The sequence below is a fragment of the Mytilus californianus genome, unplaced genomic scaffold (assembly GCF_021869535.1).
Source record: "Mytilus californianus isolate M0D057914Y unplaced genomic scaffold, xbMytCali1.0.p SCAF_2, whole genome shotgun sequence".
Taxonomy (NCBI): Eukaryota; Metazoa; Mollusca; class Bivalvia; order Mytilida; family Mytilidae; genus Mytilus; species Mytilus californianus.
The window spans coordinates 81,977,307-82,000,160 of NW_026262668.1; the positions used below are offsets into that span (position 1 = coordinate 81,977,307).

Sequence of the window (22,854 nt, forward strand, 5' to 3'; positions counted from 1 at the left end):
ACAAACTAAAACAAAGGAACAGCAGGAACACTGAAGTGTAACAAAAACAAACGCCAACATACATAGAAACGAACTATTTGATAACAACTGCCAAATTCCTGACTTGGTACAGGACATTTTAAGAAAAAATGGTGGGTTGAACCTGGTTTCATGGCTAGCCAAACCTCCCGCTTTATAACAATGTTAAAAAAATATCGCTAAAATGACAACACTACGCGACAGATATATAGCACAAACACATAATATAACAGTTGACACAACATGCAAACCGCAGAACAACAACGAACATATTCCATCAACAACAGACACCACAGGAAATCACAAACAGTGACGCGCTTACGTAACTAACATGCAATCTCGAACTTTATACAATTATTTTCACAATACTCGTCCAAACAATTTTCATGACAATGATGTTATGGAAAGGCAATTTTATAATTATTTGGACTACAAACGATAAGACATAACAGATTATCCAACCGAAACCATAACAGAAACATCAAAAATAAATACATGAATGTTGGATGTACAAAATACCGAGACACGTCGTATAGCAATGCAAATTCACACTCGTTATAACAGTCATATTCGGGAATATGACAATGATGGTATTGAAGGGCAATTTTATAATCATTTGGACAACAAACGATAAGACATAACACATTATTTAACCGAAACCACAACAGAAACATCAAAAATAAAAACATGAATGTTGGATGTACAAAATACAGAGACACGTCGTATAGCAATGCAAATTAACGCTCGGTATAAAAGTCATATTCGGGAATACGTCACATTCGGTACTTAGCAGACAGACGACATAGATGTTAAACCACAATCTAAGACGTGGTAAAAATGTCATTAGTTAGTTTAGACACAGACACATCGTATAGACAACCAATTCGTGATGGTGTCCATAAAATTTACGGAGTGTCATTTTTAATCTTTCCTCCTCATAACTCTGTTGGAGCAGTTTCTGCGTTAGGAGCACACTCCTGTTTATGAAGTCAGTATAGTGTGAACATGCACGACCATAACGTATCAATTGAGATATGTAAACACCATACGACGGAGCAGAGGGTATGTTACTGCTGAGAAATGGGTAATTGATAATTGGGAAGTTGAAATCATCCCGTTTGTCATAGATTTTAGTGTGAAGTCGTCCATCTGTGTCAATATTGAGGAAAAGATCAAGGTATTAAGCAGTTCTTCTTGTATCAATAGTATCCTTAATTTCAAGTTCACTGGGATATATGAGATGCAAGTACTGACTGAAATATGGGTTATTCAGTGTTAGGACATCATCAATATATTTGAAAGTAAAATTAAAGAATTTTGCAAGGTGCTTTTCTTTTTGTCTTTTAGAAGGGTCTGAATGAATTCTGCTTCATACGAGTACAAAAACAAGTCGGCCATAAGGTGTACACAATTAGTACCCATTGGAATACCGACTGTCTGTTGAAATATCAATCCTCCAAACTCAACAAATATATTGTCGATTAAAAAGTCCAGCATTTTGATAATATCATCTTCACTGTATTTTCTGATAGAATAGTGTGGTTCTTCACAAAATAAGAATTATTATAACCCAAAACAAGAAATTTATATCTACGATTCCCATTTTTATAGAAAAAACTCTGTTTAATGAGATGGTGAAGTCGATCTTTCAATTGAGCATGGGGAATAGTAGAGTAAAGCGTAGAAAAATCAAAGGTCTTAATGTTGCTGCAAAATTGCAGAGATTGTGATCTGAGATTTAGCAGTAGGTCTTTAGAGTTTTTGAGAATCCATATCTGATTGACATCACTGGTGGAATATATCTCATCACAATATTTTTGAAGGCCATCTTTTACTGTAGAAAGAATAGTAGTCAACACTTTAGAAAGATGTTTAGTCGAGCATCTTGATGATCCAGCTATGTATCGTTCTTTATACGGAGTTTTGTTAAAATAGTTATTGTTATAATTATTAATTGTTGAAGTTTCACGAGATCAAAATGAATTGAAACCAGGTGTAAAACCAGGTCAAGCATATTTTATTATTGATGCAAAGCCCGTCGTATGATTTTAAAAGAATATCATGTAGCAAATGACAAATGGCATAACCAATAATAATTTCATAATATTGCTTGAGGAATATATCTTAGATGATGAAACATGCCTCGCGTATATCAAGATACATGTACAATTTCCAATTGTGTTTCAAAGTCATGACGTTACATGCACACTACCACTTGAATGGCAGCCATTTCCAGTTCATGTTTATTTATGCATATATTGTATAATGCAAAGCTTAAAAACACTCTCTTGATCGTATAACAAGGAATGACAATCATTAGGTTTTTTCTATGTTTTGCCATTTTGATACTATGTTTGAGATTGTTTTGACTTTTATCGAGTAACTATGATACTTATTATTTTTTTGCTGGCACATTGATGTTTAAGTACTGGAAACATTAAAACTTGAACGTCTGAAAGTTATGAAGATACATGTAATGGCTGTTAATGAACATATTATTGTGACTGTCACTTAGCTCTTAAATCACAAGTTTTCCCCATTTTTGAATTTTGAAAAAATCTTTAGCAGAAAGAGAGAAAATATAAACAGATTTTTTTTTATCAGCAACACAAGGTAAAAAAAGAGATTTTAGTCATGAATTATATCCTAGTCTATAATGATAGAGAGTTGCCGTTGTTAAAGATACACAATGATTCATGTGAGCGACACATGCTCTTTAGAGACTCTAGTTTATTCTGTTTAAAAAATGAGAAAGGTATAATCCTAGCTTCTTACATTTTATGTCTACTTATTTTGTCTCTGCTTTTATGAACCATTTTCATTTTTCTAGTTTACCATTCCAATAACACGAGTCGTTTACAAAAATCTGAAAGAAATCATCTTAGCTACTTACATTTCAGTTCTACTAATTTGGTGCTGGAAAACAACGAAATCAGACAAAATTGTAGAAAGAATTAAGCGTTTAGGTATGGCACAGTTTTAAGAACACATCCACGAAAACAAATACACCTCTGATTAAAATTTGTTCGCTAACGGCTTATAATGAAATATTCCAAAAAAGTTCTATTATCTCAAGTTTTTTGCATAGAATTCATAGTTTCTCAGATTCGTTTATATTCTCAAATTGATATCATTGCAAACATACATGTAGCATATTAAGTAAAACAAATCTTAAATCTTAAAAAAAAATGATTGATTGATTGGTGTTTAACGCCACTTTCAACACTATTGTGCTTTTTCGTGGCGGTCAGTCTTTATTGGCGGAGGAAGCTGGAGTGCCCGGAGAGAACCATCGACTTTGGGTAGGAAAACTGACAATCCTAGTCAATCACGATTGCAGTCGAGCGCACCCGGCACGTGCGGGATTCAAACTCACAACCTCAGTGTTGACAGGCTAGTGATACAGTAGTTCGACTACTTAGACCACTCGGCCACCGAGACCCCCAAATCTTAAAAAGAGAAAAAGAGAATAAGAAAAGGAATTTTGATGAATACTTATTTCATCAGATTCTTTTTAAATTTCAAAAAAGAAAAAAAAACTAGTACCAAGTAAAATAAAAATCATTAGTATAAAAGGGACAGACAACACCATAGTCAAAAGAAAAAAAGACAGACAACAATCCATAGACAACTACACATTAAACTGTAGATAAGTTACCTATACACATTTGGTAATTAGTTGCATTACGTGATGGTCATGATCAACCATAAACCACCTTCTGTAAAGGACCAGCTGAGAAAAAAACACACAATTGAATATCGTATCAAATGGCACATATATATTAAACTTCATAAGCAGGTGCTAATAGAATGTTCCCGCATAGAATGAAAAGTTCATTAATGGATAGCTAAATTAAATTTTTGTACGAAAGACTGGAAGAAACATTCTATTTTTAAAATTTTATACTTCCAAGTTGACCATTTTCAGCTCAAGTTGACAACGTTTACCCTGTTTTATAGATAATTCGTCATTTGTCTTAATTCTTGCACATATTTGTGGTCATCCAGTCAGTAGCTGTACTGTGCAGGTTTTTTTTGTCATTGACTTGCATGTGTCGAACGTCGCAGAATGCGAGACATAGGGATGCTTATCCGTAGCGGGGACAGCGACAGCGGCGTCAAGTCGTTGCACGAAGCTATACATTTTAGAAGGTTGAAGACCTGGAAACTGCATATCTAGTATACAGTGCTTTATGTTCGCAAGTCTCGTGTGCATAAACCTAATATTCATTTTTTTTAAACCGAAGCCATAACACGTTTCATCCTTAGAAAAGTCACAGAAATTAGCAAATTTAAATATACAAACGCCACACAAACAGTTTTCTCTGCTTCACATGTTTATATAATTTTATAATTTGAGCTTTAAAAAAAGGAAATACAGGCAATAATGATCAGTCTGGTGTATTTAATCAAAATTCTAAGACCCTGCATTCACCCTCTGAGAAGGAAAAAAATGCTGAAAACGACGAAAAACAATTTTAGAGTAAGTAAAATATTTTAAAACTCCGTAGCTTTTAAGTGTACACATGCGGCTACCGTTGAAATAATTCAACAAAATTAATAATTGTGGTTGTTTCAGTTTTTCATCGTTAACATGATTTTTAAGACAATGGCAAATGGTAAATTAATATCAATTTAGTACAAAAACTTTAAGAATTCATATAGTTTTCGTTGCTTAGCAAGTTTCACAGAATCTTTTCCTTTTAGTATATGAAAAAGACGATAATAATGAGTCAGAGGCAATCATCCTACCCACTGAGATCTCACTTTCATCACATAAGAACGACCAAATACAATTCGAATGTAAGTTCAATATTACAAACATTGTAGCTTTTAGGTGTGCATATACGATTATTGTTCCAAAATAAATTGTTACGACTCAGTTATAAATTACTAATAACTACAGGAAAATATGTTGCACTCAAATGAAATATTGCAAAGACAATAACAATGCCAATCATTCTTTCTCAACTGTTAAGTAATTTCTCTGATGCTTATTAACGTCCAGAAAATGAAATACCGCATGTTTATACTAACCTCATCATTCAGTAACTAAGTAAGAGTACTAAAACACTGGCAAGTTCAAACTGTTTATTACAGTCAGATGCAAATAGAACAGATGAAAACATCAAAATAGCTTTATTTTACTAAAATGCATTTTCACATTGATCAGTCCATGTAAATTTCATATTTTTACTGAATTTGCTAAAAACCTTTCAAAGTTTATACGTACTTGCCGTCCCTATTTTATCTATGTAATCATCAATCATAGGGATGTGATAAGAATCTGATTTTAGTTTTAAGTTTCCTAAAATCTGTCATAAATCTGTACGACTTATCAAGTTTTGGAATTTAAACACTAGGTAACCTTCAGTCACTATCACTATACTCAAACAGATAATTATTTTTAAGCATGTAAGCAATTTCATTTTGAAGATATGATGTTTTTATGTGATTGAATCGATATGGATGTTGCTTTATCGGCTCGACATCACCTACATCTACATCATAATATGCATTTGATGGTCATGACCAACCATAAACGTGGAAACGATGACGAGATCGTTGTTACGACAAATGGAATTTAAGTGGTTTCGAATAGACACCTTCAACTCAATATATAGATAAAAACATTTTCTTAGCTATCTTCTTATAAACACCTTCTATAAAGGACTAACTGAAATGACAAACAATTGAATATCGTATCAAATGGCACATATATATTAAACTTCATAAACAAGTGTTAATGGAATGTTCCTGCATAGAATGGAAAGTTCATAAATGGATAGTTAAATTAATTTTTTGTACGAAAGACTGGAAGGGACATTCTCTTTTTAAAATTTCATACTTTCAAGTTCACATTTTTCAATTCCAAGTTGTCAACGTTTATCCTGTTTTACAGATAATGCGTCACCTCTGTTATTGTTGCTCATTTTTGCAGTCTTCCAGTTAGTAGCTGTACTGTGCAGGTTTTTTTGTCTTGCATGTGTCGAACGTCGCAGAATGCGAGACAAATGGATGCTTATCCGGCTACGGGGGCAGCGGCAGCGGTAGGAGCGTCAAGTCTTTGCCAGAAGCTGTAAAGTTCAGAAGATTGAAGACCTGGAAACTGCGTATCTTGTATACACTGCCTTATGTTCTGAAGTTTATGTTTGACATATATCTGTTGTCCTAACCTCATTTTCGTAGTACAGCCACTGCTTAAAAACTTTAAATTAATTTGTTTTGACAAATGATTTTGTCAGCTATTATGAGTATTAAAATAGTTATATTTAGTATATTAATTCATTGCAAGGCATACATGTTGGTAAGACAGGGTTCTTTTGACCATGATCTCATTTCAAGGATCATTGACTAGATCCGTTTCTACGATATTGTAGGGGATAGATAAACTATGTTTGGCGTATGGAAGGAAAGTTCGGTAAACATGTCCGTTCGGTAGGAGTCATATGACCTTGACGTCATTGTAATGGTTCATTGGTTTATGTTAAATATTTTCTATGAGGTTTGTTTCTCTGATACTTTAAAAAGAGGCAGAAGATACCAAAGGGCCATTCAAACTCTCAAAGACTCTCAAAATAAAGTTCAGTCATACTGCTTAAAGCAGGCAAGACATTTCAGCGTGTGTACTCTTGTTTACAGTTGTTTTCCATCGTTTGACGTGTTTGAGCTTTTGTCTTTGCCATTTTATAAGAGACTTTCCGATTTGAATTTTCCTTGGAGTTCGGTATATTTGTTATTTTACTTTTTACTATATTTTTAACGTTTAACGCACACCGATATGTTATAGATATCGACAAAGAGAGAAGTTTATGCGCACGACACATTGATTTAACCGCATCACATTGTGTGCCTGTATAAAGAGCAGCTATCTGAACCATGTGTTGTTCTTTTTTGTTTGTCTGCTTGTTAGTCTAATTTTTTTAAGGAGTCCTGATGTTGGTGGTTGCTATGGTCTGTTGTACTGTCCAATATTTTTTGGTAATTCCTGTTATCCTTTTTATGTATCAAAATTTAGATATATGATTTTTGTTTTATTTCATTAGCTACATTATTAAGACATAGAAGTGACAGCATAACCAGTGTTCCTGATAACTGTTCATCAATGGAAGAGATTAAATTGCTTCAAACTGATGACCGTACAACTGCCCTAATTTGGCAAACAAATCAAAATGATACATCTGTACCCAAAGACGTTGACACAAGTTCTGATGGATCATTCATGTCGGCAAAAGGTAGCACGACCGGATTAAATGAAATTGAAGACAACAAAAGTGTCATCAATGACTCAACAGAAACAACCACGAAGTCTGAAATGTCAAAGCTAGTATTTCAAAACGGGGAAAATGACAGTGACATACATTCTGGAAGTAAGCAATCTATTTTTTCTGGATGTCTGTATACATTTCACTTTCTTTTTAAGTCTAATATCAAATACATTTATCTTTGCTTTTCACACATCGCTTATCGGAAAAGGACGATTTGTGAGGTGGGATATTTCAATGTAGAAAGTCTATGAATGACTCCATTCCTTATGTCAATGATAAACCATAACATATCTGTTCTATGTTGTGAGTATTTAGCTGCCTTATTGAAGAACACCAATGTAGACATGGGTAAAGGAAGATGAGAGGTATAAGTCAATACGACAGCCACCTAACAATTTAAAAACAATTTGAAATCTTGGTGTCAATAAATGGTCTTAATAAAAGCCAAAAGAGTAAGTAAATTCTATTCTTTGATTGATTTATTCCTAGAAGTTGGTTGGACAGTAATTTATCTCGTATGCATCAACCTGATATTCATTCTTTTCAAATGAGCTTTTCTGAATAAATACACCGTAAACACAAAACACCGAAATGAGTACAAAAAAAATATATATATATAAATGCCACACAGATAGCTTTTTTTTTGGCTAGCATTTTTTGCATAATTTTATAATTTGAGCTCATAGAAAAGAAAATACAGGCGGCATTAACGATCAGTCAGGTGCATTCAATCTAAATTCTTAGGACCTACATTCATCTTCTAAGAAGGATGAAATAGCAGAAAACGACGAAATAAAATTTCAGGGTAAGTAAAATGTTTTAAAGCTCTGTAGACATACCGTTATAGTTGAAATAATTCAACAAAATTATTATGTGTGGTCGTTTCAGTTTTTCATCGTTAACATGATTTTTAAGACAATTTCACGAAATTCATATGGTAAATTCATATTAATCTAGTGCAAAAACATTGAAACTTCAAATGGTTTTCGTTGCTTAGCAAGTTTTATAGAATCTTTTCTTTCCTTTCAGCATATGAAAATGAATATACGGACGATAATAATGAGTCAGAGGCAATTATCCTACCCACTGAGATCTCACTTTCATCCTATACGAACGACGAAATACAAGTCGAATGTAAGTCCAAAAATAAAATCTTTGTATCTTTTGGGTGTGTATATACGATTATTGTTCTAAAATAAATTGTTTCGACTCAGTTATAAATTACTAATAACTACAGGAAATTATATTGCACTCAAATGAAATATAACAATAGCAATAGACAATAACAATGCCAATCATTCTTTCTCAACTGTTGAGTAATTTTTCTGATGCTTATCAAAGTCCAAGAAAATGACTTACCGAATGTTAATACTAACCTCATCATTCAGTAACTCAGTAAGAGTACTGAATCAATGAGAAGTTCAAACTGTTTATTACAGTCAGATGCAAATATCAAAATAGCTTTATATTACAAAAATGCATTTTCACATTGATCAGTCAATGGAAATTTCATATTTTGATGAGAAGGTAACTTTGACAAAGATTCCGAAATGTGAGAAAGCTATAAATAAGTGGATATAATTAATTATAGGTCACCGTACGTACTTCAACAATGAGAAAAACCCAGACCGTATAGTTGGCTATAAAAAGCCACGACAATTCAAATGAGAAAACTAACGGACGAATTTATTAAATAATAATTTACGAAAAACAAATATGACAGACATGAACCAACGACAACCAACGATAATGCGGTGGTGATATCACCAGGAACAAGCAGTCCGTCAGCAGAGGTATCGACCCAGCGACAATATTGACGTAAATGGTGCCATTTTTTCTGCACCAGATGCAAATTTCGACATTAAATGTCTCTCAAGTGAAGCTCAGGGCCAAAATATTTGAGAATATAAAATCTAATTCAAACGTTGATGAAGAATTGATAAAAACCTAAAGGAATCAAAAGACAAAGCCAAATTAAAAAAAAAACAGCTGGTTTAATTTGACATTCAACTTCTTTTTCATAATATGGTTTGATCATACTAATGTGACACACCCTTTTTTCCTTGAGGTGCCTTGAAGTACTTACAACTTAATTTATATTACTGTCTTTTTTGGCAATAGTGTAAGGTCCAAAGTACCTAGCTTGCAGAGTATGTCCAGGTATCGGTAAAATAATCAAATTTTGTCATTAGTTAAACACATCTTTTTCTGGCATGCTTATACCAAACTTTTATTTCAATTAAAGTTTTACTAAAGTTTTCATTTGCAATTTCACCGGCTTTATAAAATATATTTTTACATTTATATACATTAGATTTACTTTCAGGATATCATGTAACTGCTGTTTTTATTAATTGTTCTAATGAGCCCCTAACACTCAATTGAACTGAAAACTTAAGGTTCCTGTACAAGCTCCCTATCCTTTATCTCAATCCTTTCTAAATTTAAAACAAAATAAACAAAATTCCCTTATGATATTCATCAATGTCGGATGAAACTTTTAAAGAAAACCGTAGTTGCTATAAGAAATTTTCTGATTTGGCTTTCCTGCCACTTGACAAGTGTGACAGGATCTCCACAATTCTCTAACAACATCTAATGAAATTATTTATTTATTCTGATTAGTTTTATTTACTCCTACATGACCAGACATGAGCGCTTCTTGGCAAAAACTTAAAAGTGTTTGCTTATATTTGTTTGGAACAATTATCTGATGTGCTATTTTCCCTTTCATCATGGAGATAATACAATTCCTTATGTCATTACAATAACAACAAACAGTTCCATTTTATTGGTCAAATGACTTTTTCTGATTATTAAAATTTGAGACTCCAGATTTTCTTTATATAAACATTTTTCTGGACCGTTTGTAGGGTGTTTTGTGCTGTTATAAATAGTTTTAAATAAACAGGATAAAATGAGATGTATGGATTTCTTTAGGAAATTTAGTTTTTTCACTTTAATTTTAATGAGTAAAACATAAATATCAGCTGTATTTGCCTCTTCAGTCAATTTGTGAACTTAATGCTCATCAAAATTAATCTTTGATATTAATACGAATGTAGTTTTTAAACTCTTCAATTAGAAATAGCTGTCTTAATTTGTCAAAATTTTATCAATATTTGAACTACTGCGCAATCTTTCGATAAACGTCCTTTTTCCCTTTCTGAATAATAACTTGAAGTTTACTTGCTTTATTTGAACTTTTATACAGAGTGACGATACAGGAAAGGGAAAGAAACCTATTTATATTTTGAGTCAATATACCAAAGTTAAGGATTGTTGTTATGACAAATAATATATAGGTTATGTACATTGTGTTCACGTTCAAAACACTTAACATGAAATTCCCCAAAATGCCATTTGAACAAAATCATTGATAAATGCAAATAGATATTTTGGTTCACATAATCTTTTCATTTTAGCATTTGAAAAAGAGCGTAAAGACAAAGGTGATGACTCTGTTGAAGAGATCTGCACTGTTGAGGCAGAGAATGAAAGGAGTAAGGAATACAAACAATTGGATAGTAAATTATTTTGTAGTAAAATTTGTTTAGTGTTATATTGTCTATAAATGAATGTAGTTTTAAAACTCTTCAATCAGAATTAGCTGTCTTAAATTGTCATAATTTCATCAATATATGAACTACTGTATGATCTTTCAAAAATGTTCTTTGTGCCTTGCATATTCTTCATATTTTTGGGAATCGGATTTTTTAGTCTCTTAATTTTTTCGCGGTTTGCCTCTGTGACTAATTCATAATCTTTCAAATTTGCTTTTTGAGAAAAGAGCGAAACAAACAATTTAACAACATTGACATTATTTTACAGATACATGTTCCTCAACATCATTACATGCGCTGTTCGGATTCTTTATTATGTTAATAAACTATAAAATACACACAATAGTTGAAATTTCAGAATCAAGGGTCAAGTTATCAAGGTCGAAATGTGCTCTTCCTCTGCGATAATAGATTAACCCTTTCTAAAATTAAATGCTCTCATACGTTTCTAGTTTTGAGACTTCTACTATTTTATTCTAAAAGGACTTATGATGTTGATAATGTTTTTGAATTCCCAAGATGTTAACATTTAATTGTGAAAAGGCTCTTTTCCATTTTGTGTTTTAGAACACAAGTTTTATCATTAAGGAAATGTCGTCATCTTTTGAAAGGTTATCGCTCTTGACATCCTCATTGGACAATATTAAGTAAATGACAAGATGAAGAATACTAATGAAATGTTATTTTTATTTAGTAGCACTTGATCAATACCAATGATGGACTGTTAGACCCCGATGTTAACATCAACCCAGTAGTCAGTGTTTGGGTGCTTGCATGATTTTTAACAAACTTTTCCAAAATCTTCCGTTGATTAATTACGAAATTATAAAAAAACTTAGGTTCCAACTTCCTTAGGCAAAGCTTGCCTTAGATGAATTTGGCCATTTTGTTATGTCCATTTTGGGTAATATAACTAAATGACGTTTGAGTTTGAGCGTTCCCGATGTAGAAGAGAGGCGAACGATACCAAAGGGACATTCAAACTCATAAGTCGAAAATAAACTGACAACGCCATGGCTAAACAAGAAAAAGACAAACAGACAAACAATAGTACACACAAAACACAACATAGAAAGGTAAATATAACAAAGCCCTTCGGACGCAGGAAATAAAGAAAGTTTTATTTAAATCTTATATAGCCGTTCTTTCGGATACATTGGTCATTTTATATTATATTATTAGATTGTTATCCCATGTCCATGACACTAAACATAGTTGAAATATGCCATAATGTCATTTAGAACAAAATCAGTTATCATCGTAAAGACGTGGTCTTATTTTCACCACATCTTTTTATTTCAGCATCTACAAAATACTTTGGAGACAAAACTGAAGAATCAGATGAAGAGATCTGTATTGTTGAGACCGGGGATGATAAGATGAAGGAAAACGAAGAATTGAATAGTAAGATTGTATACAACAGAAGGGTTGGAAGTGTAATGGTGTACACATATGAATCTGCGAATTTGCTTATACGTCATCAGTTATAATTTAAGTTTTTTTTTCAGAATATATGATCCTGAATATACAGTTGTTGCCAAACGTTTTTTGAAATACATTCTTTGTATTACTTTTTATAATTAAAATGATAATTTGGAAGTAAAGTTCCAGAGTAGAAACCTACAAAGTTCTTCCTCACGTCAATGTATTAGCACGTACAGAACATTTTAAAGGAGTTTTTTTTTATAAATAACATATTCATTGTTCTTTGATTACACTAATTTTTTGTCCGGAATAATCAATTTTATGCTGCCGGATTTTTTCCATTGTAGTCCCCTTGTTGTCCCATCCGTCTGTCTGTCTGCTGGTCTACTCATTGGTTTCTAAATAATAACTTGAAGTTTCCTTGCTTTATTTGAACTTTTTAGCAGTCTGGCGATACAGGAAAGGCAAAGAAACCTATTAATTTTTGGGGTCAATATGCCAAAGTTAAAGATCACTGTTACGACATATTATATGTAGTTTATGTATATTGTTGTCCAGGTTAGAACATTAAACATGCATTAAATCTCACAGAATGTCATTTAGAACAAAATAATTGAAGTAAAATTTATCTTTTCATTTAAGCATTTGCAAAAGAGCATCAAGACAAAAGTGATGAACCTGTTGAAGAGATCTGCACTGTTGTGGCCGAGAATGAAAAGAGGAAGGAATACAAACAATTGGAAAGTTAGTTATTATGCAATAAAATGTGTTTAGTGTTTCATTGTCCATATATGAATTTGCAAATTTGCTAATACATCAACATGTGCTGTTCGGATGTCTTTGTTTTGTCCGGTAGTATAAGGATGTATGCCATAGATTAATATCCAGTATCTTTCCTTTTCCCATTATATGAACACGGTCAAACTACGTTGAATGAACAAAAATTACCATATCAAATACACACAATAATTAGAAAATTTCAATTTTTGACAAGGGTCAAGATAAAAAAGTCGACATGTTTTTTCCTCTGCGATAATAGATTAACGCTATCTAAAAATAAATACTTTCAGGTTTTTTTTTATTTTGGCACTACTACTATTTTATCTTAAAATGAAAATGTTGACATTGTTTGAGTTCTGAAATTATTAACCTTGAGTTTGAAAAAAGTCTTTTTCATTCTCTTAAACTAAGTACACACGTTTTATCATTAGGAATTTGGACTTTCAACACCAGGAAATGTCGTGATCTTGTACAAGGTAATCGCTCTTGACATCCTCATTCGACATTTTTAAGTAAATGACAAGATGAAGAATACTAATGTAACCGTTGTTTTGAATACATTGATCATTTCATAGTATTTTATGAGATTGTTATCCCACGTCCATAACACTAAACATAGTTGAAATATAATATAATGTCATTTAGAACGAAATCACTCAACAAGGTATAAACGTTGTCTTAATTTTTCATTTCAGCATCTACAAAAGAGCATAAAGACCAAAGGGACGAATCAGATGAAGAGATCTGTATTGATGAGGCTAAAAATATTAAGAGTAAGGAAAACGAAGAATTGTATAGTAAGTTTTTATACAGCATGGGTTTGGAGTGTAATGGTGTACACATATGAGTTTGCAAAATTTACTTATACGTCATCAGTTATCATGTCAATTTTTTTTTCTCAGAATTAGTTATATTAGATAAGCAGTTTTTGCCCAAAAACATTTCGAAGTATTGTCTTTGTATTGTGTTTATGATTAAAATGATAATTTGGAAATTCATTTCCAGAATACAAACAATTGTTTTTTTTTTCTTCAAATTCTTCGATGACTTTACTTTTTTGTCAGGTCTAATAATTTTTATGCTATTTGAATCTTTTTATAATAGCCTTCTATTAGGCTGTCAGTCTGCTCATCCGCCAATGGCTTTAAACAAATGGTTTCTAGATAATACCTTGAGGTTTCCTTGAACACTTTTACAGAATGAAGAAATCGGAAAGGTGAAGAAACCTATTGATTTTTGGGGTCAATATGACTAAGTTAAGAATCACTGTTACGACATATTATATGCAGTTTATGAGTATTGTTGTCCTCGTTCAGAACATTAAACATGCTTTAAATCTCACAGAATGTCGTTCAGAACAAAATCATTGAAGTATAAATAGATATTTTGTTTAACATAATCTTTTCATTTTAGCTTTTGAAAAAGAGCATACAGACAAAAGTAATGAACCTGTTGAAGAGATCGGTAATGTTGAGGCCGAGAATAAAAAGAGTAAGGAATACAAAAATTGGATAGTTAGTTATATTGTATTGTAAAATGTGTGTAATGTTATAGGTGGCACGGTAGTATTTCCTCGCCCATAGGGATAATGATAGCATTTTTAGAATTTTCCCCACTTTCAATTTGAATATGTATGATGACCGTTTACTTTTTTTGCTATTTTCATAAACCTAAAGCCATGAGGGCTTTTAGGTCTTTTATCATGCAGTGAATACAAAATTAAAAAAAAATTAAAAAAAAATCATTTTCACCTGTATGTAAAATTATTTCATATTTTTCTACACCTGATTTATCCCACAGTTTGAGAAAGTATGTTCTGTAGATACTGTATTTTTGTCCATTCACACTTCATATACATTGACTTAAGAAGGGTACACAAAAGAGAAACCTAAATTCTGGAATGTAAATACTACCGTGCCACCTATACTGTGTAAACATGAATTTTGCTAATGCATCAATAGCATTACATGTGCTGTTCGGATGTCATTGTTTTGTCCGGTACACATAAGGACTTATGTTATGAATAAGTATACAGTTTACTTTTTCTATTACATGTATATGAATACTGTCAAGCCATGTAGAATAAAGAAAAACTAAAAATTTACACACAATAATCGAAAAATGACTTATAATGTTTACATTGTTTGAGTTTTGAAAATATTAACAGTTAAGTGTGAAAAAAACCCCACTTTTGTAGTCTGTGTAAGTTACAACATAAGTTTTATCATTATGAAGTTTGCACGTTCAACATCAGGAAATGTCGTGACCCGGTGCAAGGTTATCGCTCTTGACATCCTTATTGGACGTTTTTTAGTAAATGACAAGAGGAAGGATACTAATGTAATCGTTGTTTTGGGTACATTGATCATTTCATAGTATTTTACGAAATTGGTATTACGTATGCATGACTGTAAACATAATAAATATATACCATAAATATAAAAATAAGGAGATGTGTTATGATTGCCAATGTCATAATGTCATTTAGAACAAAATCATTGAACATCGTATAAACGTTTTCATTTTGTATAACCTATCTTCATTTCAGCATCTAAAAAAGAACATAAAGACAAAAAGGACGAATCAGTTGAAGAGATCTGTATTGATGAGACCGAGAATATTAAGATTAAGGAAAGCGAAGAATTGAATAGTAAGTTTTTAATCAGCAGAAGGGTTTGGAATTTAATTGTGTACATACATAAATTTGCGAATTTTGTTTATACGTCATTAGATATCATTTCAAATATTTTTTTTTGTTTATGTGATCTTGAATATGCAGTTGTTGGCTCAATTCTATCGAAATGTAATCTTTGTATAATTTTTAATTGTTAAAACAACAATGTGATATTCACTTCCATAGAAGAAACTATAGTGTTCTTGCTCACTTCCAATTTTTTTACCAACACGCACATAATATTATTAAAGCAGTTTTCTCAAATTTCTGTATGTCATAGAACTTTGAACTATTTTGTTCAGATCTAACGATTTCTTGAATCTTTATATAGAAGTCATCGTGTCTACCCGCACTCGTTAAGGATCGCTGTTACAAAAAAATAATTGTTTGGTAAAAATCGTTGTCAGATTATAACTTGGAGTTTCCTTTGTAAGTTAAAACTTAAACTTCTATAGATGGAATATATAGGAAAGGATAGGAATCCCTGAATTTATTTTCATGTTGATAGGATATGAGTCCAGTTCTCAGCTTCAGGGAAAGGAGCAACAACAGCAAAGGTACAGGATTCTCGCTATTAGAAGTTTTAGAATGAATATTACCATGACAAGGTCTTAAAATAAGTTAGATTGAACTCAGATGCATTGAAAACTCTGGATGAATTTTAGCGAAAATATCATACAATTATCTGCATTATTGTTCAAAATATCAGTATTTTTATTGTTGGGTCTGAATAAAGGTTATCATTTGTGCCCATTGTTGTGAAAATAAATGGTAATTGTTGACAGTATATACTAAATATCATTGCCTGATATAAATATTTATTTTTACTTCTTATATATCATCCTATGTTTAATCAACTTTTCTATATATACTCGTACAAAACATGCGTCCGTTTGTCGCATTTTAAGTTTATAATTTTTTTATATGGAAATAAATGTCGGGGTTAATGATTCACGTGTTTATTTCAAGATAAAGAACGGCAATCCAATTGCGGTTTCTGGATACATTGGTCATTATTCATATTTCAAGAGATGTTGTTCCATGATGATACTCAACATTCATGAAAAAAATCTTCCGAAACTTATGTTCATCAAAGAGTTATTTTGTTCACATCATCTTTTTAATTTAGTCCCTGAGCAAGATCATAAAGATAAAAGTGATGTATCAGATGCGAAAAAGTCCGACACTGAGAATAAAAAGCGTCAGGAATACGAAAATTTGAACAAAAGTTGATATAAGTAGAAACTCTATAGAGTTTGTGTATGCACATAAGACTTTACGAATTGGTGAATTTTGCTACAACATTATCAATTTTAATTTCAAATATTTCTGTCCCGTTTATGTGCACTGTAAAAAGGATTAAAAAGGTTTCATTTTGACAAAATATATTAATTTCTTAGTTTTTATTAGTCAAATGACAAATAGAAAATCAACTTGATTTAGGAACTGTAGTATTAAGATTTGCATATATGCCTGGTTGATAGAAAATTGATATCAGACAATCATCAAGTTTTTATATTTTTTCTCATTATATATAGTAGTTTAAGAGGAGTATCCTTTATTTTCATATGCCAAAATGTAATGATTGATTATCTTATTAGAATTACAAAACGTGGTCATTGAATAATTTATACAGTTACAAATTTAACAAAAAATTAAAAAGTATTGTTTTTGCCCAGCAGCACGTGAAATCAAATATTTTTTTATTTAGTATACTTGTGTGACAAACTTCAAAATGGAGAGTTATTTATTTATCTATATAGAAAAATGATAACATTTAATACTGGTTCTTTGTAACTATTTAAACTCTTACATAGGGAGTGTGGCACACATGGTCATCGATTTTCTTCAAACTTCACACACTTACTAGTCTTGATGAAACAAACAAAAAATGGCAAAATTTTGGTTGCTATGCATATCGGTTGCCATAGCAACCGATGACCAGTTTTACCTGTTCTGGATATCTATGGTTTAAGCTGAAAAAGGCAATTTTTCATATTAAATAAATAAGAGACAGAATATTTTTTTATGATTTTATTAAATATATGCATTTTATTAATGTAAATTAATAACTGATATTTTCATATCAATTTTCAATCATAACCACATATACCCCCCTTTTTATGTGGTTTGCATTAGGTAAAAAATACCCTTTTGAGGTCATTTTTGAATGCTCACCAAAATTTTTTGCGGACACCTGAGTAAAAGTCAACCATGAATTCATAAATACCATAGTCTTATCTTATTAATGACGCGAAAAAGTCATGGGGAATTATGTCATATTATTTTGTTACCATGGATACAAAATGCTTAGTTTTAATTTTTTCAGAAAAAAAAATTGAAAAATTTTGACAAAAAATGTTTTAAAACCTAATTCTGCAGTCAGAAAAAATAAATAAATATACAATATGTAGAAATTATTGTAATCATCAAAATTTTAAACATATTCATATATAAAAGTATTATAGTTTAAACTGTGTTGCTATGGAAGCAATTTCATGATGATACACAAGTTTAAAACAATTTTGAAAAAGTTTCAGTTAGTTTCTTAAATGTGCACAAAAGTAGGAAAACCAAAACACTTAGCAAGTTTCATTGTATACACACATGTGTATATATAAATAATTTTGCTAGTATAGTATATCGATAATGGTGTTACTACTTGAAGGAGACAAACACAATTTCTCTAATCTGGATAAAAGTGCTGATTATGAAGAAATTTCAGTCTGTTTCATGATCATGAAAAATATACAAGAAAAACAATTACTCAATCTAGAAAAAACAAAAAAAAATCATTTAAAAAATTATATATATTCAATTGTGCAATATTTGCCATTGAATTCGTTGCCATGGAAACAAGCAGTCCATTTTCAAAATTACTGATGAGTGCTGATTTTTACAAATTCGTTTTAATGAACTTCGATACATATAGCAATGAATGTATACAATTTTGCTTACATTATGCAGGTTTTTTTGTATTTGAGAAATATTAATAATATTCCAGGCATTATTAGTGATAGTGTTGCAATAGAAACAACAAATTATATGCATAAACTTAGAAAACGCTTTAAAATAGACTAAATTTCTCATACAAAAACTCTCTTCTGTAAGTTTTCAATTTAATGCAGTTTCAAAGAACGATGGTTTTTACAAGTCAGTCCATCAACTATAATTATTCAAATGCTGCAGTGAAGATTAAAGATCAAAGTGCCACTTGGTGTTGACTGTTTGGAATTATAGCTCTTAGCTCATAACTATTTATACATAATATTAAGAAGATTCAATCAGAAAATTGACAGTTCAAGAAAGGCCAAGCTTAAAATTGTTTGTGTGGGGCACATAAAATAATACTTTTCACAAATGAAAAAAATCAATATCGTTGCTTTGGTTTTTTTTTCGGGGGGGGGGGGGGGGTCACTTTTTGTCCGTGACTTTTTATCTGTGACTTTCTGTCCTACATTCTGACCGTTATCATGGCCAGGAGAAATGACTTTATACCTATTTATATGTAATAGGCTTTGCATCAAATTTATAGAAACACTTAGATTGAACCATTAATTTTATCAAATAAGAAAATATAAAATGATTTTCAAACATATTAGCAAACGATAAATGTATTGACTTTCGGGAACTTTTCAACTAAGACAAGGCTCTGGCATACCTCAAGTTAAGTCCGCGAATATATATGTTCACTTATATTTTATGAAAATATTTTAAACTACCAAGATATCGTGCATACAGGGGCTCGGGCATACCTCAAGTAGTCCCCGAAATATTTATTTGTTTGTTATGAAAATATTTAAAACTACCAAGATATCCTGCACAAGGCTCGGGCATGCCTTAAGTAGGACGTGGAAATAATTATTTACTGTTCAGAAAATATTAAAAAACAAACTATATGGGATTTATCAACTTACATGTATTTATGGCCTACTTCACACCTTTTGTGTGTTACTTTATATTTGTGATCAAATGTGTCAAATTATAACCGGTAATATACGACATAATTTACAACACAGTAAAATACAATACACTACCCAATACTATAAAAAGTTTAAATAACCCCGTGCTCGTCACAGTACCCTAAACTGTTTTCCCCAGGTTTTTTTTATTATTTGATAAAGACTTTACCATTCAATCTTAATGTTGTTTTTTTAATAAATTTTAAGCAAATCCTATAAGATATAAATAAGTATTAGGTAGTACAACAATCAGGACACAGTCAACGTTGGTCATGTCAAGTTTTTTACCCAAAAACATATATTTTTCCTGTTGTTTTTTTTAATAATATAAAATAACACAGAAAGTTTCATCGGTTAGGTAATTGCTGTTGTTGGTCAGGGCATTGTCAACGTTAGAAAGGTCACTTTTTCGGAATTTTTTAATAATTGTTTCCTATATTTATTTATCAAATGATAAAATTTTATTATTATTTCAAATTTAACATAAATCTTTTAAGAAACGATTTTCATTTGGTCCAATGATAGCATTGGTCAGGTCAAGTTTTATGAAGATTTAAAAAAGTTTTCAATATTTTTTTTTTTTATATTTATGTATTAAATGGTCTAAATTTATTACAATTCAAATCCTTTGAGAAATAAAAAAGTTATTAGCATTTTCGTTTTGGTCCAGTCATTAGTGTAACCCACCAAAGGGAGATAATTCGTATTGTGAGGAATATTGCACGATGATCATTTTTTTAAATTAATTTCACATGTTTCTAGGTAGATTCCCCATAACTTTTTTTGATTTTTGATAAAAACAAGAATGAAATTAATTGTTTTTGTGATTCTTTTTAATAGATGTAGCCGCATAATTTCACAGCACTACACCAAATATTGTATTTTTCTCAAAAATCCCAACTTTCTCCGCTGTTACCATGGTAACCAACCAATAAATATATCGGTTGGCATTATTTTTTCTGCCTAGGCTAATAGGATCTACATATCAGCCAATTTTCAGAAAGATCGGTGACTATGTGTGCCGAAAAAGTTTAAGTGGTTACAGAGAATGAGTATTAAGTATCAAGTCAATTGCTAGAAAACGTATGTGTTGGTAGCTGAACTAAAGATAAGAATGGAGACAGCCAAAGATCTGGTGTTTTCTTATTTCAAAAGAAATAAGTCAAAACTCAGGGAAATTCCAGATGTTACACAAATTCACAGTATGATAGATATAGATAGACATTAATATCATGGGAAAGTGTCATACCCTTTCTTTTACAACGAGGTATTATTCTTACCGGTGCATCACGTTTGCACGTATTACATTACGTTTGCGCGTAAAAGTCCTGGAAATGTATACAGATACAAATGTAAAAAATTAGCAAATCTAAAGAGTAAAAATATTGATTTTGCATGTCGGTACGTGCTGAATATTTGAAGCCCACTGATTTAAGAAATAACATTCTGTCAACTCCTCCAATCTAGTATTTCTGGAACTGTTCCATCATTTTCTCTTTCTCACTTCTGCGTACTATCGCTGGTGTATCCACCCCTCTGAGTGTGATTTATGCGGTGGTTTGAAAATTTAAATAGTGTCAAGAAACACAAAAATACATAGATGTGCTGAATAAAATTCAGAGCTACATCTAACATCCTTATGATAGATTGTATTTTATTATTTTGTATACAATAACTAATCTTATTCGCTCAAATAGTAATACAATATTCCAAAAGCAAATACAGCTTATAAGGATACATACATATAATGATAATAATTTTATATGCACCAATGATAAGAATTTTTACAAAATATTCTTGAGTTACACAATATATAAATATAAAAATGTACATGACATAAAATATAATACATAATACAAAATACATAATACAAAATACATAATACAAAATACAAAAAGAGTAACATTATCAATGTATTTTCGAAAGTTGACTGAAAATCACTGTTAGAAAAGTGATATTGCACAGTTTTTTTTTTAAATATTTTCAAATAGAAATCTAAAAACTTTAATACTTTCTGATACCATCGTAACAACCGATCAAATTAATGTATGCTCTATTTCCGATGCTTTGATAATAAAAGCATAACTATTGTAGCCGTTGTATGAGGTCGATACGAGTATAAAGGTCTAAAGAAGTAGTGAAAAATACATATGTTATGCTTCAATAACTTCTAGTAAATTCTCATTAATTTCATTGATATATTATGCGAATTCTTTGCAACTGTTATACAAGTGAGAGGTTTGGCTAGCTATAAAATCAGGTTTAATCCAGCATTTTCTACGTAAGGAAATGCCTGTAACAAGTCAGAAATATGACAGTTGTTTTCCATTCGTTTGGTGTGTTTGAGCTTTTGATTTTGCTATTTGATAAAGGACTTTCCGATTTGAAATTTCCTTGGAGTTCGGTATTTTTTGTTAGTTTACTTTTTAAGAGTATACATATGTTTACAGCATTACTGTTTAGTATTCCAGATGGAATATAATACATAAAACAAACACAATTTTATCACCAGGGTTAAAGGCTTTTTTTCTCTTTCCGATAATTGTTAAATTCTTCAATCAGTGTCATCCGAAATTGCCTTTTATGTCATTACTATCAATTGTTGATAGTTGACTAATTGTTGTCGAAAATGTTTTTTATCAAAGAATTTGAATATTAAAAATATGTATACAAAGTATTTATGTATGCATTAAGTATTTGGGTTATATAACTAGCCATCAAGGCAAATCAAGGTTAATACAACGGTCGGAATTGGTATTGAATCAATTCAACGTAAGTAAATCTAGATCAACATTAAATATTGACGTCATCGTTGGACACCAATTTTCAATATGAAGACCATCAGTGAAACCGCAGTTTCTGGAAACATCGATAATTTGATAGTATTTTACGAAGTAAATAAACTCATCATAGATACCAGGATTGAAATCTTGTATTTGCGCCAGACGCGCGTTTCGTCTACAAAAGACTCATCAGTGACGCTCGAATAAAAAAAAAGTTAAAAAGGCCAAATTAAGTACGAAGTTGAAGAGCATTGAGGACCAAAAATTCCTACATGTTTTGCCAAATACAGCTGAGGTAATCTATTCCTGAGGTAGAAAAGCCTTAGTATTTCAAAAATGTAAAGTTTGGTAAACAGGTAATTTATAATTATGATCATATCA

At 31.1% G+C, this 22,854-nt stretch overlaps 1 protein-coding gene across 5 annotated transcripts in view; it reads left to right on the forward strand.

The window, feature by feature from the left end:
• LOC127728293 (ankyrin repeat domain-containing protein 12-like) overlaps nt 1-22,854 on the forward strand; it is a 66,062-nt gene that overhangs the window by 26,260 nt on the left and 16,948 nt on the right. Inside the window, exons 8-17 of one of the 5 annotated variants that reach the window (XM_052235626.1) lie at nt 2,919-2,984; nt 4,726-4,821; nt 7,065-7,388; nt 8,316-8,420; nt 10,712-10,813; nt 12,152-12,253; nt 12,917-13,018; nt 13,750-13,851; nt 14,468-14,545; nt 15,603-15,704. In XM_052235626.1, the coding sequence (XP_052091586.1) occupies nt 2,919-2,984; nt 4,726-4,821; nt 7,065-7,388; nt 8,316-8,420; nt 10,712-10,813; nt 12,152-12,253; nt 12,917-13,018; nt 13,750-13,851; nt 14,468-14,545; nt 15,603-15,704 (1,179 nt within the window). The remainder of the gene's footprint in view (nt 1-2,918; nt 2,985-4,725; nt 4,822-7,064; nt 7,389-8,315; nt 8,421-10,711; nt 10,814-12,151; nt 12,254-12,916; nt 13,019-13,749; nt 13,852-14,467; nt 14,546-15,602; nt 15,705-22,854) is intronic. The other 4 variants (XM_052235628.1, XM_052235627.1, XM_052235629.1 and 1 more) reach the window with 4 other exon arrangements.